At 29.4% G+C, this 25,383-nt stretch overlaps 1 protein-coding gene and 1 long non-coding RNA gene across 4 annotated transcripts; one reads left to right on the forward strand and one right to left on the reverse strand.

Moving 5' to 3' along the window:
- Positions 1–491: 491 nt before the first annotated feature.
- Positions 492–24,142, reverse strand: LOC139997858 (ATP-binding cassette sub-family G member 4). Of its 2 annotated transcripts, XM_072021874.1 has the most exons (13): positions 23,852–24,142; positions 11,438–11,713; positions 5,154–5,337; positions 4,474–4,597; positions 3,994–4,139; positions 3,610–3,733; positions 3,315–3,429; positions 2,513–2,641; positions 2,311–2,432; positions 1,870–2,038; positions 1,520–1,776; positions 1,149–1,282; positions 492–912 (listed from the first exon to the last, which is right to left on the reverse strand). In XM_072021874.1, the coding sequence occupies exons 2-13, from the start codon at positions 11,643–11,645 to the stop codon at positions 693–695; spliced, it is 1,932 nt and encodes a 643-aa protein (XP_071877975.1). In that variant the 5' UTR covers positions 11,646–11,713; positions 23,852–24,142; the 3' UTR covers positions 492–692. The 2 variants fall into 2 exon arrangements, with proteins under 2 accessions (XP_071877975.1, XP_071877976.1); XM_072021875.1 differs by lacking the exon at positions 11,438–11,713.
- On the forward strand, positions 6,522–7,272 carry LOC139997862 (uncharacterized). Of its 2 annotated transcripts, none has more exons than XR_011803131.1 (2): positions 6,522–6,764; positions 6,974–7,272. It is a non-coding gene; the product is annotated as an uncharacterized lncRNA (long non-coding RNA). The 2 variants fall into 2 exon arrangements; XR_011803132.1 differs by having other exon boundaries at positions 7,033–7,272.
- Positions 24,143–25,383: the final 1,241 nt, after the last annotated feature.

Consider the following 25,383-nt stretch of genomic DNA (forward strand, 5'->3'; position numbering starts at 1 on the left):
CGAAAATATCGTTTCGGAAAAATGTGTCACCTTAAATATATACTTAATTTACAATATAACAGCGCGTTTCTTTTCGTCTATTAATCTTTAGTGATGGAATTATTAAGCTTATTGAAAAAAATTATTCTATCGTAACGTAATTCGACCACGAAAGATTAATTTATAATTTAGACATTAAAATGTCTAAAATTGCTATTATTATTGAATATGAGAAATAGAAATAACGAATAAGTTAAAATTTATTCCAGAATAATTCTAAATTGTATTATGTTATTACGAACGAGTAGATATCGCGGACATTATTCTCGTTTAAAAAAAGAAAATCTGGTATTTACAAATTAGAGATATCACCAGATCATTAATTAAACGAGCTTACTTAAACCGTTAATTAAGCCAGTTTAATAAAAACAATATCTTTGACTTAGTCAGAATTATACACATTTTTCAAGAATACATAACTACCATATAGATGTATTTGTTTTTTAGAAACCGTATCAAAATTACTTAAGAACCAATTATATATCTCTATAAAAATTACCCTGTATTGAGCAGAAAGTATTTGCAAAACTAGAGAAATAGTATAAATACTTTCTTCGAAACCGCTTTTATATAACGTCCAATACAGCTAAATAACGATCGTTTATCGCTTACGATACGAAACAAGTTCGAAGATCATTTTGAACTTAATCGGTTTATCGTACAGACATGATCTTCCACTTAAGAAGAAAATACGCGGCACATCGCGTTAGTATAAGTATCACGATAAGCGCCACAATGTCATTCCAAAACTGATCACCTTCCATCGCAATATCAGAAAGGAATTTTGCTGGATATCTGTAATGGCAGTATAAATTTTTGTTACTTTTGCAGAATAACACTGGTCTATCGAATCCATAAATTGCACCGATATATCTGTAAATTCATAAAGAAAATTAATTTAAACATTATAGAATAAATTAATATTTTTATAGAAAAGTTAATTTTTTCCAATTATTTCATAAAAAAACTTTTATGTTAAAAGATTTTAATAAAATATTAATATACAATAATGCAAAAGTAATGTTTTAAACAATTTGAACAAGGCTGCATTACTTTCCTTATCTTTAAAATTTGTGACATATTTAAAAATATAAAAAAAAGAATATTACCCTTCCAAACCATATCGCAAGAAACTTATATATGTACCCCATTTAAGGTAATTTGGTATATCACGTAATGTAACACCAAATCCAGCGAACATCATCAATGGCACGGTCAAAGTTGGTCCCACGAATGTTCCATTCTAAAATTTTAAGATTTTATATGTTAAATATCTTCTAAATATGAAATGTTGTTGGTACTATGAATGGCAAATTCATATTGTGAATTATATGACTATGAATAAAATAGATAGAAAAAAAATAAAAAAATTGGTTTACTGCAAAGTATAAACTTTGAGTATATTACATATTTTTGTATATTATTTTCTATAAATACATAAAAATCGACAATTTAATTATAATTATTATGATATACTTACAATTACATTGCACACCGCCCCAATCATGAGACCAGCTCCTTGTGATATTAGAACCACTAACAAGCTAATCGCGAAAAACATGAAAAATCGTGACATTTCTAATGGCTGGGACGTGAACAAATACGTTATCACCGTAAAAAGTAGACAGCATATTATCGAAATCGGTAATTCGATGACAGTAATGGCCGTATAAAATGCTTTTAAACTGTACCATCTGTTGAAATGTTCTTTTAATAGAATGCTCATTTGCATAGGAACTGAAAAAATATCAAAATCCTATTAAAAATCACATTTAAAAATTATCAAGAATTATAATAACTAATCGCTAAATTATGAACAGTTTTACGTACAAGTAACTACGGTAAGCATCATTGTGGTCATCAAATGATGTATAAGAATGGAGAACAAAAGATTATAATTATCTAACACTCTGGCACCGTCGGTCCCAGATTCAATGAAGACCATACCAAGCATTAAACCAACGGCTATATTGACTATGATTCGTAAATATGTTAATGTCTATAATAGAAAGATATCAATTTATTCGAAGAATAATATTTATTCATCTATGATATTTCATTCAGTATTAGCTTATGAAAAATCATTCATCATAAAGAGAGAGATTATATGACTACATAATGAAATATTAATTACTTGTAGATTACTAAGGATAATCAGAAATAAACATCACATCCTAACAAATTATATTAATTAATGCATAATTAATAATTGTTTAAATTAAATTGTTTAAATTGATAATTTTGTAAATTTTGCACTTTTATAATACTTACAGTATCTCTTTTAGACTTTATAAAACCTCTTTCAATCAGAATTTTAATCTGATGTATTAAAGAAGTCGCATGAAGACTACTTTTTCCATTTAAATTCACATGCTTCTTAATCGGATGCAACGCTGCAAAACGAAAAAATGAATCATTAAAAAAATATATAATCTTATTAAAATAATGCAAATTTAACTCGTAATAGATATACCTCTCAAATTATTTGCAGTTACAAGAGTATCAGCATTTTGGAACCATTGTGTACTCCTGCCGTTCTCTGAGCCCGATATTAACATCGCTATTTTGTCATCTCCATATTCGCCGCAAGCCAACTCAATTACTAAAGCAAAAAGCACTAAATGAAGTATATTGGGCAAAATATATAATTTTCGAAAAATGAAGCATTTTCATTTAGCGCGAAGAAATTTAAACAATTTTCAAAAAACACCCAAAACGCAATATTTTATATCAGAAAATTAAACATTATATCTGATTAAATAAATAAAAAAATTATTTGCATAAAAAAATACAAAAGTGTGTGTGTATGTGACAGAGACTTACAGTCTAGTCAATTGCGACAGTACGAATATACATGATATTATGTTGTCCAAAGAGTGTCTTTCTTTCACAGATACGTCTTTTACAACGATGCATCTGTATACAAACATGAAACCTAATCTGTCGAACGTTGTGATCTTTATTTTGATAGAACAAAATGGATCATACGTAATTCGATAAAATAATATAAAACGGAAAATGTTGTGCGTCCATTATTTCCTTATAAAACGAAAGAAACTTTTCGGGCGACCTAATATAAATTCTAATAAAACGTAACATGAATTCTATGTGAGACCATACTGGGAACCAGTGTACCGCTTTGTAACTTCCTATCTATATTAGTCTTCCATAAATATCTTAAACGAACGTTTCGACAATCTGAACATTTGTTATTTTTGGCTCGACTGATTTACAATCTCGCTATATCTCTCTGTCTAACTATACGTCGCTCATACCGTAATCAGCTGGATTGTAGTATACAGGACATGGCAGTTTAACGTTTTCCAAATAAGAAACCAACTGGGTGGTTGCACCATGAAATAAACATTCTCCATTTGCCAGTACATAAACCTGCGATCATAAATACGAAAATAAAAATGAAGTCGACAGCCAGGCATACAAAACGTAAAAGTCTACATCTTGAATGAAACATAAGAGATGCGATCAAAATGCAGACATTCAAACTATGATTCAACACAGGCAACAAATAAATTGTACAAAAAAAGACCTACGGCAAAAAGTACCTCGTACCAGATCAAACAACTGAAAGAGCGAGGCGCTAGGTTGATGTATCGTGCAGACGATCGTCCTTCCTTGCCGTGCGAGCAGTTTCAACAAATTTACCACTTGCATACACGATGAACTGTCCAGACCCCTGAAACATTCACCATACTATATGACTACTGTTATCTCTATATATTATTATCATTATATTGCATATGTTTATGCAATTATATAAGTGAAACTTAAACAGAGATTTGATTTAAGTCATCAAGGACCAAATAACAACTTATCATAATGATGTAAATGACATGTTGCTGTAAGCGTTTGTTTTGAATATTTTATATAGTTTTGCATATTACATGCATTCAGTACATTTTCATATTCAAATTTCCTATAAATACATATACTTACGTAGTCGGTTCATCAAGAAACATAACAGTCGGATTATTAACCAACTCCAAAGCGATGGATAGCCTCTTTCTTTGCCCACCACTTAATTTTTCCGTTAGAGTATTCATATGCTCATATAGACCCAATGTATTCAGGATTTCTTTAATCTAAAATATAAATACATAACTTTTATTGCATGACTTTATGAAGATGTATTCATAACATTATAGTAAAAATTCATTAACGCATATTAAATGTATGCTTACAAGAAAACTTCTTAGATATTATAGATATAAAAACAGTTAAAGTTTAAAAAGCCATGACTCGATATAAAAATCACCAATTTTTTCCAAACAAGTATACTACTATAATTTGAATGAATAATCGATCGAATTTATACTAGAAGCTTCTTGTTATATTTTCATAATGAAATTTGCCAATGATACAAATGTTTAAGAAATTCCAGCAATTGATCTCGAGTATAAGCATCTACATACGTACTATTGTTTCCTTCTCGTATGTAGGGGTGCTAGTGGGCAGCTTGAGGTCAGCTGCAACGGTCATGTTCTCAGCGACTGTCAACAGGGCTTCTAAACGGTCATCTTGCGTGATGTATGTGCTACATCTATTGCAATCACGTGGAACATAACAAAACAGCGGTCAAAGATAAGAATACATAATACGAGCATAAAATTTAATTACAAGCCACATCGTTTGAATTCATTACCTACTGTCTATTCCCGATTTCCATGTGTGACAATTAAATGTACAAAATACTTCTGAATAATTATGAATCTTCTATTTGTAAATATAACGGAAATATAATAAAATATAATAAAAATAACGAAAAGCAGTGACAATTTATTGTATGAAATATTAGGGAATAGTAAAAAAATTTTAAATAGTTAAAAAGTAATTTAAAGAGATAGGCTTTATATATCTATATAAAAGGATTTAAAAGTAAGAAGAAAGTGAGAATAATTTCAAAAGAATTATTATAATGAAAAACGTAATCTCTATTTATATATATATACATTTTTTGCATTGTTATAGTTACTATATACCAGACGATTTTTAAACGAATTCATTAATTACCATAATGGTATTTTAGATAATCTAGTCTTCAGTCACGTCAGGCGTTATATTAGCATATTCATGATTTTGGATGACACAATGCTTACTTTCGAAAAGAATTCAAGTGTCGAACATGACCGTTGATGTAGATGTTTCCATCCATGCCAGTCGTCCTGAATCCCGACAGGATATCCAGCAAGGTCGACTTCCCTGCTCCGGATGGGCCCATTAAGGCGATTAAATGTTTCGCTGGAAGTCTTCCATTGATTCCGTGTAATATCTCCTTTTGGCCTGCAATATGCCTCATTGTAAAAATAGAGAGTACACTAGCTGTGCATGAATTGGTGTGATTAGAGTGATCACATATGTATGCATATAGATATATTGTGAATATAAGATACGATCGTTTATTATTAATATTAAGAGATACTGTTGTTTATAAGAGTCAAGAAATATATTTTCTTGAACTATATTTTTATTAAATTTTTTAATATTTATAATATTACAATACTAATTCTATAAAATATGATTATCAACGATTGACATTAAACGATTATTTCCAAAGGTTATTTTTCCAATTTCGAAAAATCGATCTATTTTACATTTTCTGAAAAATTTTTATTCTATTCTTCTAGGGGTCTTCACAGGCTTTGTAAATTTTTAAAAATCTCAACTAACTGTGCACAAACTTTGCAGATTTAGAATTAATATTCCGAACTTTACGGACTTTAAGAACTTCCTTATGAATCAATACAAAATCCCGATTAATTAATGCAATATTATTATATTTGTTATTAACTATAAACAACGAGTTACATATGTGGCGACATGCGCAGTTACATTTGCATACATGTGGTTACATATACCGCCACACATATTTCCATACTACACAAATAAAGATGAATGTGACAAAGTTCACATACGCGTAGTTTTTCTCTAGTTGTTAAATATGCATCTTACTTGGCATGTACGACCATATGTCATTAAACGTTAAATGTCTTGTTGATTATTCAATAAAAACAAGTAATAAGGTCATAGCATTATCATCAAGTAGAGATTGGGAAAGACCTAAAAGGAGGTAAGATAATCAACTGTTGACAGAAATGTGAGATATCGATTTACTGTCACAATTACAGGATGATTATCTTACTAGATGATGGCCAGTATCACTGCATGTACATATGTAAGAACTAGAAATAGGAGTGTGAAGATAATACCGGGAATTCACCAGAAAACTAAATTATGTCTCTACTGAAACAAAGAGGAACTTTCTGTCATTTTACGCTGCTGCATGTTCTAAAATATTTACAACAAGCAATACTTACAGATATATTTTATCCATACTAAAAGAACATAATCTGAGGAGCATTCGGATCTTGTTTTGATTTAAAGGTTATTTGTTGCTAGCAACACGTATACATTGCATACACTTATACATTTATTTTGTTGATACGAAACAGGCAACAAGCGGCGACTTTTTCAAGAAACATGCAACAACAATAAAAACTTTTTTGGTGTTGCTTCAGTGGAAACAGGGCTTAAGTTATGCTATGTTATGGAAACCTTCAATAATTACCAGAATTTCGGGACCCAGGTTCTGCAATTATGGAGAAGCAGAAGCGGTTCTATTCCAGAAAACTGAGATCTTAGACGTGCCGAACGTAGAATAGGACAACACAAGTGAAAGGGGAAAAGGGACTGAGAGTTTGAAGTGTTTGGTAACATAAAAACTTTCTTATCGTTGATTGTTGATCAAGGAAGCTTCTACCAATATGTTTGTTACTTATTTAATAAATGATAACCATATTAATACGTAAATATAATTCATATGTTTGGTCTCGTTTTAATTAGAATGATGTTATAAATATGTTGGTAAAAGTTTGATTTTAAAATAGTCAAAAATAAAACAGTTTCACTTTTGAATTAGCACCTACATACATCGCCTAAGCGATATATGATATTGGATCATATTACACTACTCGACAGGGCCGGCGCAAGGCAGATTCAGCAGGTTCGCCAGAACCGGGCCCCGCGTTTTAAGAGATCCCGCGGTCTACGAAAATTACCCAATTGAAAAACACCGATTTTGATTAACTTTTTACAGAATGATGATACCATTAACAGATGCAAGACATGTTTTTTAGTAGCGATGATTCAGTTTAAAGGAGTGACGAAATTCATCAAAGTTCAGTGTAACTCCATAAAGTCCTCATATCCTGGAAACTATTCTAGATAAAAAAATCTAGGCGCTTTCAGAGAAATATACTTTTTAGAGAAATTAAACTACATCAATAGTTTTTTACAAAAGTTATATATGATTACAGATTTTGTACTTTCATTGAATTTTTTGACCCTTGAAAGCGAATTATGGATGCGAAAAAAAAATTACTTGGATTTGTTTAAAAAACTGCTTAAAAAAATAGAGATAAGACCTCAATTTTTGGAACTCTGTCGACGAGTCGCAGCTCCTACGAATTTACATAGGAATTGGGCATAGCCACGCCTGACATTTTTAGTGGTTGTGTGTCAGTTGCCATCTTGCGGTTCATATGTTTTAAACAAAAACCCATTAGGCTATTGCATTGCTACGGTCTTCAATGCTGAGCGTTAGTAAATCTCTCGACAAGTGGCAAGGACTGTGATCGTTACGTTTTGGTAAATTTAAGACGACGAATATTTTTCAAATTTACATTGTAGTATAAAAACCTTTGACTTCTGGTAAGTATTTTTTTTTTTTTTTAATTATTTCCCCTCTTTTAAGTTAAAATCAACCCTAACTGAAATCGCGTCGCAGAAAAAACGTATGGCAGTCATAATGTATTTTCGTCCAGTCGCGGGGAGACGGTCGCGTTATAGCGCGTCAACGGGAGTCGTAAATTCCCGCTACGATTGCACGAATCGACACCACGAATTAGACGATCCCCTTATTTCTTGTGGGAGAATAAGGAGTGATTGGGTTGGAATATAACTGGACTTCACAGTTATATTATATGTATATATTTATTTATATTGGATTACAGACCGTGTTTGGAAAGCGTGTTGATGAACCCGAAGGTTGCTCGACGTGGTTGTTTGAGAGGCAAGAACTCGACTGACATGTTAGAACTTGAAGTTGACTGTCCGAGGACTAGTAGAACAGTGGACTTGGTTGTCCAAAGGATCTTAAAGCAGAGGACTTGACTGTCTGAAGGCTAGTAGAACAGTGGACTTGGTTGTCCAAAGGATCTTAAAGCAGAGGACTTGACTGTCTGAAGGCTAGTAGAACAGTGATTGACCCGTCTCGTACTATTTAGGAAGAAAGCTCGTCGTGGGGGTATCCTTGATGAACTAAGAACGCGGATTCGTAGTTCACACTTTTCGGTAGAAAAGTGAGGGTAACGATCCGCGATGCCCATTGGGTATTCCCAATGTTAATGTATTAAATACGAGGGGACAGTCCTCGTCAAATATGAATCACGTTTGTTTCTGTCCTTGGCAAAAACCCATTACCTCGCTGGGCAAACCTTCGCTTTCTCCGTAATGAGTACGAGCGTGCAATAAACCTAAGGACCCATTTAAGGGGCCACTCATAGACCGAATGTATGCAAAGAATATAACTTTATTGTTAACAGATGTGGGCTATGGTGGTTCCTTGGGTTTATTGCAGGTCAGTGTGACGAGGTGCAGGCCTCGGCGGCCTGACCATGAGGGACGTCGCAGGTACCGACTCACGCGACGTAACACATAAAAATGAAATCCAATACATATAACTAGTTGAGAATTTGAATTCGTTATTATTAAATTAATTTCGCCCCAAATATTAAAATTTCGATAAAGTGAGCAAAAACGGAGAAATGTTTCAATTATATACAAATGTTTTTTGGCACACGATTTTATTCATTTTTGTAACAGATAACATTTTATACAGAGAAATATGTTTTTTTAAGAACCACTATGGCTAGCAGGGATAGAGATCGTGGACGGCAATATTTAAGTGGGGCGGAAAAACTGAAACGAAAGAAGCAGCGAGACGATTATATTAAACAGCAAACAAACAACATCTTGAAGTATGTAATTGAAGCTACTAGTCATCCAAGACAGCCAAACGAAGGTAAAAAACATACGGCAATGAATTAGATTCCTTTGAAAGAGGAAAATCAAGAATTGAATACACCTGTTAAGGAAAATGAAGAAGACATCAATGAAACTGAATTGGACGAAAATGGAAACAATAGAAACTCATCAAGAAAAAGATATTGAAAATGTGGAAATTGAAGTATAAAAAGAAAACAAAAATTTCGATGCAATAAGAAGAGCAAAATATTATTCCATTTTATTGGATTGTACACCAAATGTGAGCCATCAAGAGTAATTATCGGTTGTTCTTCGTTATATCAACATAACAGACGAGGAGATTGAAATCAAGGAACATTTTATCAAATTTGAAATAGTTCACGATACAAAAGGAAAAGGACTATCTGAAACTATCATGCTCATTCTGGATCAGTTGGGAATAAAAATATCCGACTGTCGCAGACAAGAATATGATAACGGTGCCAATATGAGGGGAATATATCAAGGAAATATATATATACAATACAATATATATATATGTATATATATATATACAAGCAAATATATTATGTAAATCCTAAAGTGTTTTACGTACCATACGTTAGTCACAACTTGAATTTGTTATTGGGAGATATAGCAAAATTATCAACCCAAGCACTACATTTTTTTGGTGTTTTACAAAAGATTTACATAATATTTACAGCGTACCAATCGCGTTGGGATGTTCTAAAAAAACACGTTGAAAAAATTACACCTAAACCATTATCAGAAACTAGGTGGGAATACCGTTTTGATAGTGTAAAGGCTATTCGATTTCATGTTCGCCTGAACAATAAATTGACGATTGAGATTTGGTCTATAGTGCGCAAAATAAATGAATTTGAATTTATTGCCAGTCTTATCATTTGATATGATATATTATCAAAAATTAACATCGTCAGCAAAGTATTGCAAAATCAAAAGATGCAAATCGATTTGCATCTGAAAAGTCTTAACGTATTCTTTACGGAATACAGAAATGAAAGATTTAGCAAAGCTATAATCACAGCAAATGAAGTTGCAAAGGAAATGGACATAACACCAGATTTCAAATCATCATACAGGGCCAAAAAACGGAAATTATTCGATTATGAAGGACAGGATGAATCATCGACGATCAGCGACAAAGAATACTTCCGTGTACATTACTTTTTAAAAATAATAAATACGCGTTAGTATCCTTTAAAAGTAGATTCAAAGTATATGCAGATCACCAAAGTATTTTTGGTTTTCTATACATGAATGAGATCGGGAATTTAAATAATGAATATTTATTAAAGTGTTGTCTAGACCTTCAGTTATATTTGGAAGGAGATTTCGACAGAACTGAAATGTTTGAAGAAATTAAGATGTTCCGGTCAATAACACAAACCAATTATTCAGCTTTAGATTCGATGAATTGTATTGTAAAAAACAATCTCTCGGAAGCATACCCAAATTTATTAATCGCATTACAAATTATGTTAACGATGCCAGTAACCGCGGTTTCAGCAGAACGTAGTTTCTCACGATTGAAACTAATAAAACATTATCTGCGATCATCGATAAGCCAAGAGAAATTTTCATCTCTGGCTATTCTGTCAATAGAAAGTGAAGTAGCAAATTTAATCGATTTTGATGATGTTATCAAAGATTTGGCGTTGATTATTGGATAGTATTATTATTTAATATTCATCTTATAAAAAATATATAATTTGTAACAGCATTTGTAAATAAAGAATTCCTCGTTGTAAAATTTAAGTATAGGATTTGAATGTGTATTCAGGCCCCGCAAAATTTTTTAACCTGCCCCGCAAGAGGTCACGCCGGCCCTGCTACTCGACCGCGGCGAGCCGTCAAGCTTCATGGTGCGTCAAGAGGAACCTCCCCCCGTGCTGGAAACCATGCAATTAGAGAACAAGAAGTTTATGTCTGCGGTTATCGAAGGTTTCTTCTACTACGATTAACAATATTTTTCGAAACATATACATATGTGAAATCGTTTCCACCAAAGCTAAACTAAACTGTACTATTAGCTGTGCTATTAATTTAGCTTTTGATGAGAACGGTTCGTTGTACCGACATATATACATATATTGAAACAAATATTTTTAAACATAACATATCATAGCATAATTAAACTTAGCTTTCCAATGAATCTCCGGCTTTAAAGGAACTAAAACAATCTGTGTATCCTCTTAATACTTCAATTTATGATTTCACTATATTCCACCAATCAAGAATACATAACGTCAAGGAAGTGACATAGATAAATCAAAAAAGGAACAAGGTAATATCGAAACACTGATGCTATTCTAACCTTTCTTACAACCCATTGACACGGTATACTTGATGTTCTCGAACATAATATCAACGGTATCCACCGTGTTGCTTCCCATGAAACATCTTCCATCCTCAATTTGTACATTTTCTACCTTTTTCTCTGTCTGCTTAGGTATAGTGTAAACGTTAGTGTCGACTGCATTCGTCTCTTGGCCATTGCTCATCTCGTGCATCAGTACTTCCATCGTCGAGTATTTTGAGCGAGCTAATTGCTCGCCGATTAGTTGAACATAGGCAAGCAAACACCATAAAACTGCAGTCAGAAAAATGAGATATGATCAATACAGAAAGGAACATAAACAAACAGAAAGATACAATATTTATCATCAATTATTTCTACATCTAGCGTTCCGATTTAAAAATTTGAAATTTACCGCCATCTTAATACTATGATAACCGATGACAACATTTGTACTTAATATACATTACTGCGCAAAATTGTTAGAATATATTGTACTTTTAATAAAGTTTTGATATTTAATTTAATGTGTATCATGAACTTAAAATATTATAGTATATTATAGTTTATATTTTAGAGTACAAATTTTATAAATTTTAATATACTGCTACCTTATTTCTCCTGTCAAATAAAATATTTAATTAAATAGTATTCCCTTGCATGTTTTAATAATTACGTAGTTAACCTTTTTATATCGACTTTGAAAAATAAGCAAGTATCAATGTTCGACGTGTATTTTTCTTTTTTTCTTTTATGTATGTTTGCCAATTACTTCAAAATGGCTAGACCAATCGGAATAATTCTTTGTGCATCTTATAGGGTATGTTATAGAGTATGCAGTATTGGATTCAGCTATCGGAATCAAACATTTTGCATGTTCTAGAGATCGTCCAAAGAATTTGTTGTTCCAATGTACTAATGTTCCAATATTCTAGTCTACCAATTTCATTTACGTGTGCTCAGTGATTGCTCTGCAATTTTTGGACTGACATCAAGATGATTGCAAAAAAGCAGGCTGGGCGAACGTTTTGAAATTGCGTTGATAAATTTTATTGATATATTCCGTTGCAATATATTTAGTATGCTGTTTAATAAGTAAATGGATAATGTAATCGTTGTTGCATATATATCTAAATCAAATACAAATAAAATAGAAATTACTTCATACTTTTAGCGGTTTTTGAAATCGATAATATTTTTTAACAACAAATTTTTTATTTCAGTTTACATTTAAACAAATATTATAACTGTATTAAGACTTTTGACCAGGACTCTATACATACATACATACGTATATGCATACATACATGTATATATTCATTTATCTACTTACGCATTTCTGTAATTATTTATAACCTCTATTTTTTTATTTTTACCACACATATTCAGAGTTCAGAAATTTTTCGACAAATGTAACAAAAATTTTTCGACAAGTGCTCAAAACTAATTGACCGCCATAGTTTTAATTAAGAACGAAAACATGTCTATATATCTAAATGAGATGTATACAATATTCTAATAATATCCTTCAAGTTACGTGATATGACTCAATCCATGGAGTCTTTTATTCATTCCAGGAATTGCTCCTCTGAATTTAAAAATGTAATATTTTAACATAAGAATTCCCTCCTACTTTGAATTAATTAACTGTGTCCCCAATACGTTTTACTTCCTCATCCCCTCTCTGGCCTTGTCCCCACGCTTTTTTCTTTCTCTCTGTTCTTTATTTCTAATCTTTTTTATCTTTTTTCTATGTAAACTACAGAAGCGATATTTTTTTTGTATAAGACAAATTTGAATTGTAAAAGATTGTAATAAAATATCATTGTACAAGACACAAAGTGAAGGTATAAAACATAATGATTGAAACACAAACGAATGATTATCATGAAAACAAATTATCGTATACAATAATCTTATATGACTTATATGACTTATGAAATAATCATACAAGTGCCATCTAAGTATATTATCTCTGCTATTTCTTAAACAATGTGTAAATCAACACGCAACAGGTACAGCTGTAGCTCTCGATCTATGGAAAAAAAAAAATGAATAATACCCTAAGAATATCAAAGACCCTTATAATAATTAAAGCACCAAGCAATTATCTTACAATTAATCGAATCGTCACTTTATCTAAAATGATGAGCGTTATAGGAAAATATCGACTCCGAAACGGACTACAGTACAATTCAAAATTATATTAACTGCTTGATTAAATGAATTCAATGATTTATTATAGATATAGGGTAGTTAATTTGAATCTAACATGGGTCGCCTGATTCTAAGAATTTCCCAAAAAGAGAAACATGCTTTTTTTAATGAAACTAACATTAAAATATAACTAAATAAGTGGATATTTATATGTTTATTATAACAGTTGCACAAAAAAGTTTGTATCTTGATATCATGCAGAAATAATATTTTTTAACTTGCCTTCACTAAAAAATTTTACTACTTAACTCACCCCTCAAAACCTGTTATATGCTTTCAAACACAATAATCAACTGCATTCGATAACAAATTTCTAATTGAATCTCAAGTATAAACATACTTGTTTTTAGCTTCGAAAGAGATATATTATACTGCTGCCGATTAATTTTATTAATTACATTTCTTCGTAGGAATATTCAACAGAAATAGAGAATGAAATAATAAAACAAACGTATTGTAATAATTTAAAAAATTAACATTTTTTAATATATAAAATGTGTAACAATTTCTTATTATTCTGGATATACAGTTCTGTTTTTGAAAATGTGACTTTAAATTGAAGAATGTAACTTCCGGTTTATATAAACATATAATTTATATATACATATGTTATATGTACATACATAGATTATTTAAACGTCAGATAGCAAACCTTCAAATAAAAAAAACATTTATATGCTGTTACATACAATTAGATCTAAAACACAAGGACCAGTAATGGACAACTGCTTCCGGAAGCCACAGGAAGTTACTACGGATATCTACTTGAATTTATTATTCTCACGATAAAAGACATAACCGGTTTTTATCACACAAGTATTTAATATTTATCATAGAAAGACTGACTTTTTTGTATACATTAGCATTCAATTTGCTTATAATTAATTCCATTTTCAAAAATATAATTATAAAATTATTATGAAGATATTAAAAATTGTAATTGTAATGAAGATATTAAAAATATCATAAAAAATTATAAAGATAAAAATTACTTCACCTTTGACACTTAACTATGCTTGATCAACAATTTAAGTATGCATAGATCATGATAATGCTTATCGATCGGTCAGCATTTTAAATAATATTAATAAGGCGGCGAGCATATATGCAAATTCATATTCTTATAAAGATAAGTAAAGAAATGGAATTTATGTAGGAAAGTTTACATACCAAATATTATAATAAGTACTATTAAACAAGTACTTTGGAAATTTTATATATTTCTGAATATTAGACGCATTCTATACATTTTTTCATCTTCAAATATCGCCTAAATGCATAAAAATCCGCAGTCTATTAACTACTCTGCCTAAACACGAATTGATTTTTGTTACGGGTATAGGTTAAATCGCGCGGAACATTTGCTAGTGAAGTTTTACATGATTTAACGAAAACCAAACGAAAAGTCGACGTTAATCCTAGATTAGATTAGATTAATCGTTCTGTGACTAGAAAGTGATTCAGACATAAGTGATAAAACTTAGTGTTCTAATACTGTCTCTAAGAATAAAATAAGTAGTATAAATATGAATTGCAAATATTTCAGCATCCAGTTTTAGCTGATTCATTCAATTCTGTTCGAATGTCCAAGAAACTCAGGCATTTACATCACATTACATAGTCGTGATTAACATAATAGAGATTCTGTCACAATCATATTTTTTAATTTCCGCGAATTATTTAGCTACATTGGCAACAGTGTATCGTGGTTACCGTACAATTATAAGCAACACCTCGTCGATACAATATCATTTTATGTGCAAAGTCTATAGTATCGTAAGTAAAGGAAATGGTTTTAAAGGAATAGACAATTTTCTTGAAAAAAAAAGCGAAGTTAGAAAACCTTTAATTTCGATAAAATAACGATTATTTATGGATTGTTAATAACACACGTTGAATGATCAAATGTCGGTCTAAAGGAAAGAAAAACAAAATATTCTGCTTTATGACGCGTATTCATTTAAAAACATAATAAAAATAGACACAGTTTATTGAGAAGTGTTTATTAAAAATAATTGAAGTTTAAATTCCAATAACGACCATTACAAGTTCGATACTTGAACTTCGATTAGTCATTAAATTTATTGTAGGAAATAAGTACATTGATTAAAACAATTTATTCGTCTCTTTATATCGGTTGTATATCTTTTTAATCTTAGCTTTATCTCTTTATTAATTATTTTCAAATTGATTTATTTTTGATAATAGTATTTGTCACGCAATTTCAAATTGTCCATAAACATTCATTACTTACATACATATAAATATTACACAACATATGTACATGATAAACAAGAAAGCAATTCATATGCACGTATACATATGACGTCGTTAAGAAGGAATCGACGACATTGAAACATTTGATCGTTAAGCAAACTTCCTCAAAGAGAACAAAGTGTTTTATCTCTTCTGGCGATAACTCTAATCTTGTTTATAGTATTAACAACAATCATTATTTCAGAAATTAAAGCTGAACTCTGGTAACGTCTACTTATCTGTTTTACTTGGAGCTCTAATGATTTTAAAGGTTAACCAATCAGAATATAAAATTACCTAACCTATATCGTTAGGTTTAACGAAGGTTATCTTAGGATTATAAATTTTCCTACAATTACAATGTAGATATTTTTTACTATAAGTGTAACATACTATAAATGTAACAATGCAAATAATAAATTAACTCTTGCTGCACAGAAAGTTTATCATTTGTATGCAAACGATGCATTTCCGAGACAATAGCCATAAATTATAATGATTGGTCGAAGTACATCGCAAATCTAATCGTACAAAATGAATCAACAATGAAAGTCCAATGGAGAGATCATTGAAGATCCAAGCTGGCAGTTGTTTACGTGGAATGGCATAAATTCAAGTTCACATTTATTATTCCTGTGACGATAACAATACACAGCGATCTATCTTGCATATTGATTTCTTTGTCAATCAGTTTCCTTGACAACCTGTGTATACGTTTCGAATGTTCTTGTAAATTGCTCTTAGTTAATGTCAGTGATCAACGATGATGTAAATTGCAAACACATTACTACGTACTATTTACATACGTATCGATATACGTCATAAAGAGTCATATATAAAGCTATAAAACTATATCCTCCATATGTAAAACTTTATAGATAGTCGTATATTAACACTATATTTATCAAAAAGTTACAATTATGCAATTTTTAATATATTTTTCTTTTTTCGATTATGACTATTTCTAATTGTAATTACATTACATCGAACAATAACCTATAAAAGATATAATCATATATTTACAAATTTAAAATGTATATAAAACACTTAAAAGTAGCGTAAAAAACAAATTTGTATGAACGTTTTCGTTATACAATTTGAATTGGCATCCCAGTTTCCCTTCTTATGAGAATTTATCGACCGCGCTGTGAAACGATTATTATTTATGATTGCTTTCTACAAAGATTTACACAATGTTATATTTATTACATGTATTGTACTTTCGCTGGGGTTATCAAAACATTAAGGAAGATTCTGAAGCTAATTCAGAAATGCCATCAGTCATTATCTTGTTTCTGTTTTAGTATTAATACCGTAAAGTACGATGGTAATCAATATACCTATCTTTGTGTTGACTTTATTTGTAATTGCAAAACAACATTGCAATATTTATTAGATCATCATATTGATTATTTACATGACTCTTCCTACAAAATTTTATGCAAACTTAATAGAAAAGATAATGATTGTAGAGCAAAGATCAATTCAACCTAAAAAAACAAAAGTTGCCTTCTCGCATTCCTCGAAAGAAAGAAAGATGACTAACATAAAATATCAGCAAACATATGTGTATAATCATACGATGAGTAAGTTTGATAGTATTACTTCAGACTTTGTACGCGGATGTCAAATTTGCCGATAAATCGTATAATTAATCATATAACTTTAGATAATTTAAATTTTAAATTGAAGTAAATATACTAGATATTTTAATTCTATAAATGTTATGTTAAAGAGTTATAATTAAATCTAACAAGAATTTATGAACTTGTTAACACTTCTATATATATAAGTATACATATATAGCATGCGAAATCAGGACTCTTGTGCAATAATTTACTAACTCTTAATATTACAGTTAGAAGTTACAAGTAGTTCTTTTATAAACTTCATAATTTTTTCGCGAAGTAAAATGACTAGGTAATTTATAATTCATAAATTTACTTGTAAAATTTAATTTCATTATTCAATTAATTAATATTATGCAAGGACATTTATTGATAGTTTGGAATAAACATCTTGTAACTTCTAAGCACTTTTACGTTTTCAGAATGATTTCAAATTTCACTAATATAATTACATATAACGTTCGTCTCAGTACAATATTAATAAAATTCAAAATATTTTATATCGTATATATTATAACAATACATATACAGTGTATGTACATGAATATGTATAAAAATGTTCTATATGTGTTCAAAAGCATTTTTGCATCACTGTGCATACTTTTATTTTCCATTTATCTCTGAACCTTTTTTTTAACTTATTATATAAAGTATATTATAAGAAGGCCTATTTATTTACATATGCCCTATATTATAAGAAAAATTATCATAGAAATCTAAAATGAAGGACGAATAACAAACAAACCGCGATCTCGCTCATTTTGGATCATGAATCAAGGTTCATTAAAGAATGTACAATTTAGAAATAGATGAATATTCATGTTGCTATCAATCAGTTTAGGATCAACGATGTTAACTATGATTGTTTCAAAAACACCTTTGAAGTTTCCATTAACTATTCATTGAAAGATTGATTAATTGGCAACCAGTGATATCGTATTATGTAAGCATAAGTAGGTACATGTAATCTTTCTCACCGATCGATAAAAAAAACTGTAATTGATATTGAAAAAATATACATTAGTCATGTACTTATGTAAAGTATAAATTATTTTATAATATACGTTTCTATAAGATAAACATCTCTTTCTCTTTAGTAACATGACTGGACGATATCGAAAGTTAAAGATAACGTGATATAAAGATTGGAATTTCAGCTTTAGAAATACTTCAAACCTAATCCAGACTAAAAAAACATTTTCACATATCTTTTTGTGGATACTCAAATTTAATATATAAAAACAGCAACGAAACCAGCAATAGAGAAAATTTATTTCAAATGATTCATTTAATTCGTATTTCAGTGGAAGTGAAATTTCAAAATATTTTATATAACACATACAATACATAGTAATGTATAATGTTATCATTAATGTATAAGTCAGTGTTTTTGAGTACAAAATACACTTCTTAACCTACTTAAGTTTCTAGCTATACAAAGTATCTATATTAGTAAACTCGGCCTCAATAAATGTTTCTCTTTTCAAGAAGCTTCAGTCATCGTGTTTCCAAAGACATAATTACCAAAATGCTACAATAAAAGACAAAAAATGTGCTTTCACTTTTTTTGTAATTTAAATACATATACAATTTATATAAATTGTTTAATAGAAAATTTCTTTAGAAGATACTCACGCTTATAAATCTTTAATGATATCGTAAATAATTATGCCGAACTACTAGTATTTTATTCCTTCGAATAAATATCTCTCTGTTAACTTTATCAAGCAAGGAAATAAACTTCATACTTCCATTATTTTATCTCTGCAACATATTCTTGTAGAAAACGTTATCGACGCGATAAAGCTTGACAATTACGAAAAACATATGATTTTCCAGAATTCATTTAGATTGTATGTCACTTATAAATGCTTCTTCACTGATAATACCGAGTGATGAATAACATCGCAGCAGCATGCGTGCACTACGCACAAAGTTCAATCGGTCATTTTCCGCAAATTGCTATGGCATGTAAATATCAATACATATTCTTTAATCTTTAACTCTTTAGGAAGAGTGCGGATTTTTATGTATTTGTAATAAATTTAAAAGTTTAAAAATCCGCAAATTGTATATAGGAATAAGTATATAAAAATATATAAAATATTGAAAGCAAAGTACTTTTATAATCGTTAATGGATGAAAGAAATTTCTATCTAGGTTCCATTTCTTTAATTTTATTCACAAAAATATGAAATTGCATAAAAATCCGAGATCTACTTAGAAGAAACCGACTCGAACGAAGTTACATTGTAACTTAAAGATTTGCTATTCTTTGGTACCTCCCACAGTCAAAGAAGAAATATCCAAATTCAGTAATAGATATAACATAAAAGTTAACAACCACAAAAATCTACTAGTTACTCAATTACTTGACACGACGGATCAGATCCACAGGCTAAAATGACATTACCCTTTAGATAACATTAGATTCAACTAGAATCAGCACACGATAAACACTTATTAAACACGACATAGTACCATGCTAGAAAAATTTAGTTATAATTCTCAATGAGAATTGATTGTAAAATTCATCCAAATAAAAAAAAAATTCTTTGGTACCTATTTCATTATTCTCCTAAACATCACGATAATGAAGAAAGGTTAACGTAGAAAAATTTCATTTAAGATTTATTTTTCAAGTTACGAAACAATTCTATTTTTCGTTAAAATTGATGTTTAGAATCATATTTTATTAATATCGCCTATATCTTTTAACATCAAAAAGCGAGGTTAACTTCATTTCAAAAAATTACTAGAACAAAAATGTAAGTTAGTTTACAAAGAAGTTTAGCCAATTATTTTAAAAAGTAAAGAGATTTTGCGTTGTTGTAATCTATATATATTAACAGATTCTTTGATATCACTTAAGCCGGGTAAGATATCAACCTAGGTTTAGCTTAGAAACGATACCTAAATAAATATGTAGAACATAATTCAGGATATTACTATACTCAATCTTTAAAGGGGCGAATTTAAATTCGAACATGAATTATATAACTATACTTGTTAAGTTGCAACAATTTCTTTTTGACACAGTTGTCCTTTAAAAATTCGTAGAAGTATTTTAACGATTTTTTTTTTTTTTCTAATTTCTCCCTCAAAGGGATAAAAGAGAAAAGAGATTTTTCACTCGATAGAGTATGCTTCCCCGGCGGTCCCTTAATAGAGGGCTTTTTAAAAGCCAATCCATATGTTCATAAATATTAAGCTAAGAAATTTTAAAATATTAAATACAATAAGAAAGCAGGTTTTAAAGAAAAAAAAAACTAGGAAGAGAAGAATAATCCTTTCTAAAATATGCAAATTTCAGTTTTGTGCCGTCGTTGCTAAATTTAACGCAAACAAATTAACTTCGTATGAAGTTACGTATTAAATATCGTTGCTTAATAAATATATCAACAAAGAAAATGTTTATTCTCGATGAAAGTACATGTACGTTGTTTCATGCAATTTTCACTAGAGAAGTTTTGACTTCTATTAATGCGTCCAAATATATGGATAAATATGAGTATTCTGTGAATAATTCTTTGTTCTTAGGATTCTTTCATATTTTAATTATTTTTTCATGCTTCAGAACGAGATCTTTCAAGAACTTTTAAAAATAGTCGACAACTTTTAAGAATATTACATTCCATTAGATAGATCGTCATGTAATTGAAAATTTATATAATTTATTTACGTTAAATTTGGCACCAGCTGCAAAAGATTTAAATTCATATACATATTTAAGAAAGAATTATTTTTCATTTTTAAGTGCCTCCAATCCCTTCTCGTTTCCTTTAGAAGTCGGTTTTATTCTTTTTTTTTTCAATTTTAAAGAATACCAGATTTGATTTGAATACTTACATTGATTTGGATTGTAATACGGTATTTGACTTGATTTTCAATTTGGATTTTTTTTTTTTCTATTTCTTCAATAAATATTATATTTCAAATTTTACTTTGTTGTTTTTTGCATGAATACGTTTTGCTTTATTGAAGCTATACATACAGTATGTCCATTTTATTTGGCAACATGTAAATATTTCGAAAACTATGGACGATACAAAAGAATGTTTAAAACAAATGTTCGATTTCAAAAGGAACATATCACGGCAATATTTATTTTACCTTGCAATAGTCTTGAAAAGCGAAGGTCACGATTATGTTTAAAATGGAAATTATATTTTTTTATTCCATATTCTTGTATTCAATGTATGTATACTCTTATATTTTATGGACTACGTAAATTAAGGAATTTTTAAATTTCAAGTAAGTATACTTTTCTATGACGACAAAAATGAATATGCCGATCACTGCATGCGCTGGATGCAGTTCCGTCGTTCGAAATCTGGGATAGAAAAGATTTCGTGCAATTTCTAACTTCCTCGAAAGGTGCGAAGAAGTAGGACAAAACCGACAAGTCAGAACGAGTTTGACTCACTTTGCCTTCTACGAGCCTCAGATGAATATCTCGTTTCGCTTTGAACAGTATTTAACTATATCAATAGTTGCATATTTCTAGCAATTTAATATAGCTATAAAAACAATTTTCTTAACTGATGAAAAGTATTGAATTAATTTCGTCAATGAATAGTTTTCAAATTTACTAACTTGTATAACAGCTTCTTTTCTTACAATAAACAAGAATATGTATGTACTTATGAGGAAGAGAAAGAACTATCAAATTGTGTATCTATTATTATATAAGATATTGCAGTGAAAGCTATTCCGAATCTTAACTCATGATATACGATCGTCTTTGCCTTCAGGTAAACCAAATAAGTATTTCCTTATATCTCTTATCCTATCTAATAAATATTCATAAATATTTTCTTAAACAAAATACAATATTGAAGAATATAAATGATAATAACATACATGTATAGTAAAGATAAAACGTCAAGTAAATCAAATATATCCTTATATATATAATAAATATTTATAAATGTTCCCTTTACTTTCCAGATAATTGTCAATCAATTTCTATTAATCAAACAAGATACAAAAAGAATATACATAACAAAGACAAAACTCCAAATGAGTCAAATATTTCCTAGTGTTTCACTTTCCAAATAAATCTCCATCATACTTTCTGCTCATACTACTCGTAATTAAATGAAGTATAAAACAATTGAAGATCTTAGAAAAAAAATTTCTTTTAGTAAATATGTTCTCAAACAAATTTTTCATAATAAATCGTGAGTCATATAGACAACAGCATATTTCTAAAAAAAAAATGTTCATATTACTTTTCTAATTAACACATTGACTGGCACTATGAATTATATATTGTACTTTGTCCTGAGTGCTGCAATAAAAATTCACTACTATCAACATACTATACATACATTGATAGATAAATAACATTTAATTTTTGCAAAATATTACACTTAACCATCTTATAATACGGTATTCTGAAATATACATGATCCTTCTATACATACATATATACGGCACGTTATACAGCATAGTATGCTATGATACTGCGTTATACGAAAGTTGACTGTATGTTGTATTTGCGCACTTTTCTCTGACAATGTTATCTAAGCCATTCATACCGTTGAACATATTTTAGTCCATGTCACTTATCATTTTATTGTAAAAAGTTTAGTAAAACATTAAACAAGACCATCATGACCGTTAACGTGTTATTAAATTTTACAAGTTTCAGTAATATGTAAATAACACTGACTTTATATAACGCACACTCCTATAAAAGTTTCATAGATAGATTTTTCATTTTATATCTTCAACATATACAACAGTGTTTATGTATTATACTGTTTTCTTTTACTTATCATATTCTTTTACCAATATTATTTTAATGTTACTTATATATTTACTAGTATACTTTTATAATATTATTATTTTTTACTTATATTTATAATTCGCTTTTTATTCTAAACTTGTAATAGGCGAAAGTCTAACATAAGAATGATAATAACAAATAATTTTATTATTTCAAATTCATCTAGATTTCACTTTAAGAATACAAAGTTGAACATTTATCTAGAAATTTTTGTATGCCACAAGATTATTAATTTGTAGATTATGTACGATATTGACTTAAATATGGCACGCGAACTATAAAAATTCTAAAATTATAAAAAGTATTTCATAATAATTCATATTTCATAATGTAAATACAGGTATTGTATAAACGTTGCTTGTTAATATACAGTATTATAAAAAATATAAATCAGATACATAACAACCATGTTAACCGTGATAATCGATTAAATGAGAAAAACAATATAAGACATGCTTTGTCAGGTTCAAATCATATATTGTCATCTTATAAGAAATGCTTTACAAAAATGATAATAAAATAAAGATATGCACTTACAGGAATGAGAATATGAAAGATACACGAATTTCTTGCTTGTCAGCTTTCACTGAGTAACTTTAATGCACCAGTTTCATTTCACGTATAATTTGGCGGTCAGGTTGAAACACGTGCGTTTAAGAAGACGGGTATAACACAAACTTATGACTATAAGAACCGAAACAAATGTGTCAAAGACATAACCATTATAGAACATTCGTTACAACAGCGTAAAGCACATACACGAAAATGCAAGCGCTTACTGCTTGCTTACTGCTTACTACCGCCCAATGCCGCTGATCGACTCTCATGTTCTCCCTTTACTGCCTTCCCCTATCATGTTTTTATTCCCCTCTACATATTCGCCCGCCGATCAGGAGTCTATCACGCCCCCTCTCTTTTTCTATTTCACGCAACGATTCTCAAGTAGGTACTTTACGCTCGTTTATTCGAAACTTGTTTTTTTACCTTTGTTTTATAGAAAACGAAGATGAATATTCGCGTTTTAATTAATTATTGATTATTTATTATAAATTATTTATTCACTTTATTAAAAATTTGTTCGTTGGATAGCCAAATTTTTGTATTATTTATTTATTAATTAAAAGTAAATTTATATATATATATGAAGTAAAATATATATGTATATATTTATTAAAAATAGTCCGTGAAACTAACATAGATTCTCTCCTTCGAAAATTATGAGATAATCGAACTTTTTTATTATTTATTTATTTGTTTAAAGTGAATTTATTATTATTATTATTATATATATATTATATATATATTATAATATATTTACATATATAATATATATATATATGTGTGTATTTATGTGTGTGTGTTCATTCGGAGAGAATGGAAGAGAGAACAGAGAAACAATACACATGATTGGCGCATTGGTACACTGTAATGTATGAATACTGTAGGTCTAATTGTAAATTAAAATTATATACAACAATAAAAGTTTTAGGAGAAGGTAGGAGCACATGCACTCACACGCATGAAGAGATAGGTCGACACGAAGCTTAGTTATAAAAAGCGAAGAGAGTATAGTTTGTATATTGTAAATGTATATAGAATAAGGTAGTTAAGTCAACGTAAAGAAATGACAGTTGATGTAGTTCATAAGGAAAGATATATAATCGGAAGTCTTGTAACCACATTGGGGAATCGATAAATGTAAAGAAAACTATAATAAATAAGACTATAAAGAAGACATGTATAGATGCCTATTAAAATTAAATAATCTGTGGAACTAATACAAATTATCTATACATTGCCCTTAAAATTTGATCGTGAAGTGCTCAACATTTTCTATGAGACAGAGAAAATTTTATTAATTTTTTAGTATTGTTTATTATTTTTTTATTTATATTATACATGACAAAAATATATTTTCTATGAACGTATTTCACAATCAATATAAGTTTATTGTTCATTGTATCTATGATCAAATCATGAGGTAACATCTATTCTTATATATTAATTAATAAGATTAAATGTTTTAATTTATATAATTTTAACATAATGCCACTTTTACGAAATCATGA

This window comes from Bombus fervidus, chromosome 2 (genome assembly GCF_041682495.2).
Source record: "Bombus fervidus isolate BK054 chromosome 2, iyBomFerv1, whole genome shotgun sequence".
Taxonomy (NCBI): domain Eukaryota; kingdom Metazoa; phylum Arthropoda; class Insecta; order Hymenoptera; family Apidae; genus Bombus; species Bombus fervidus.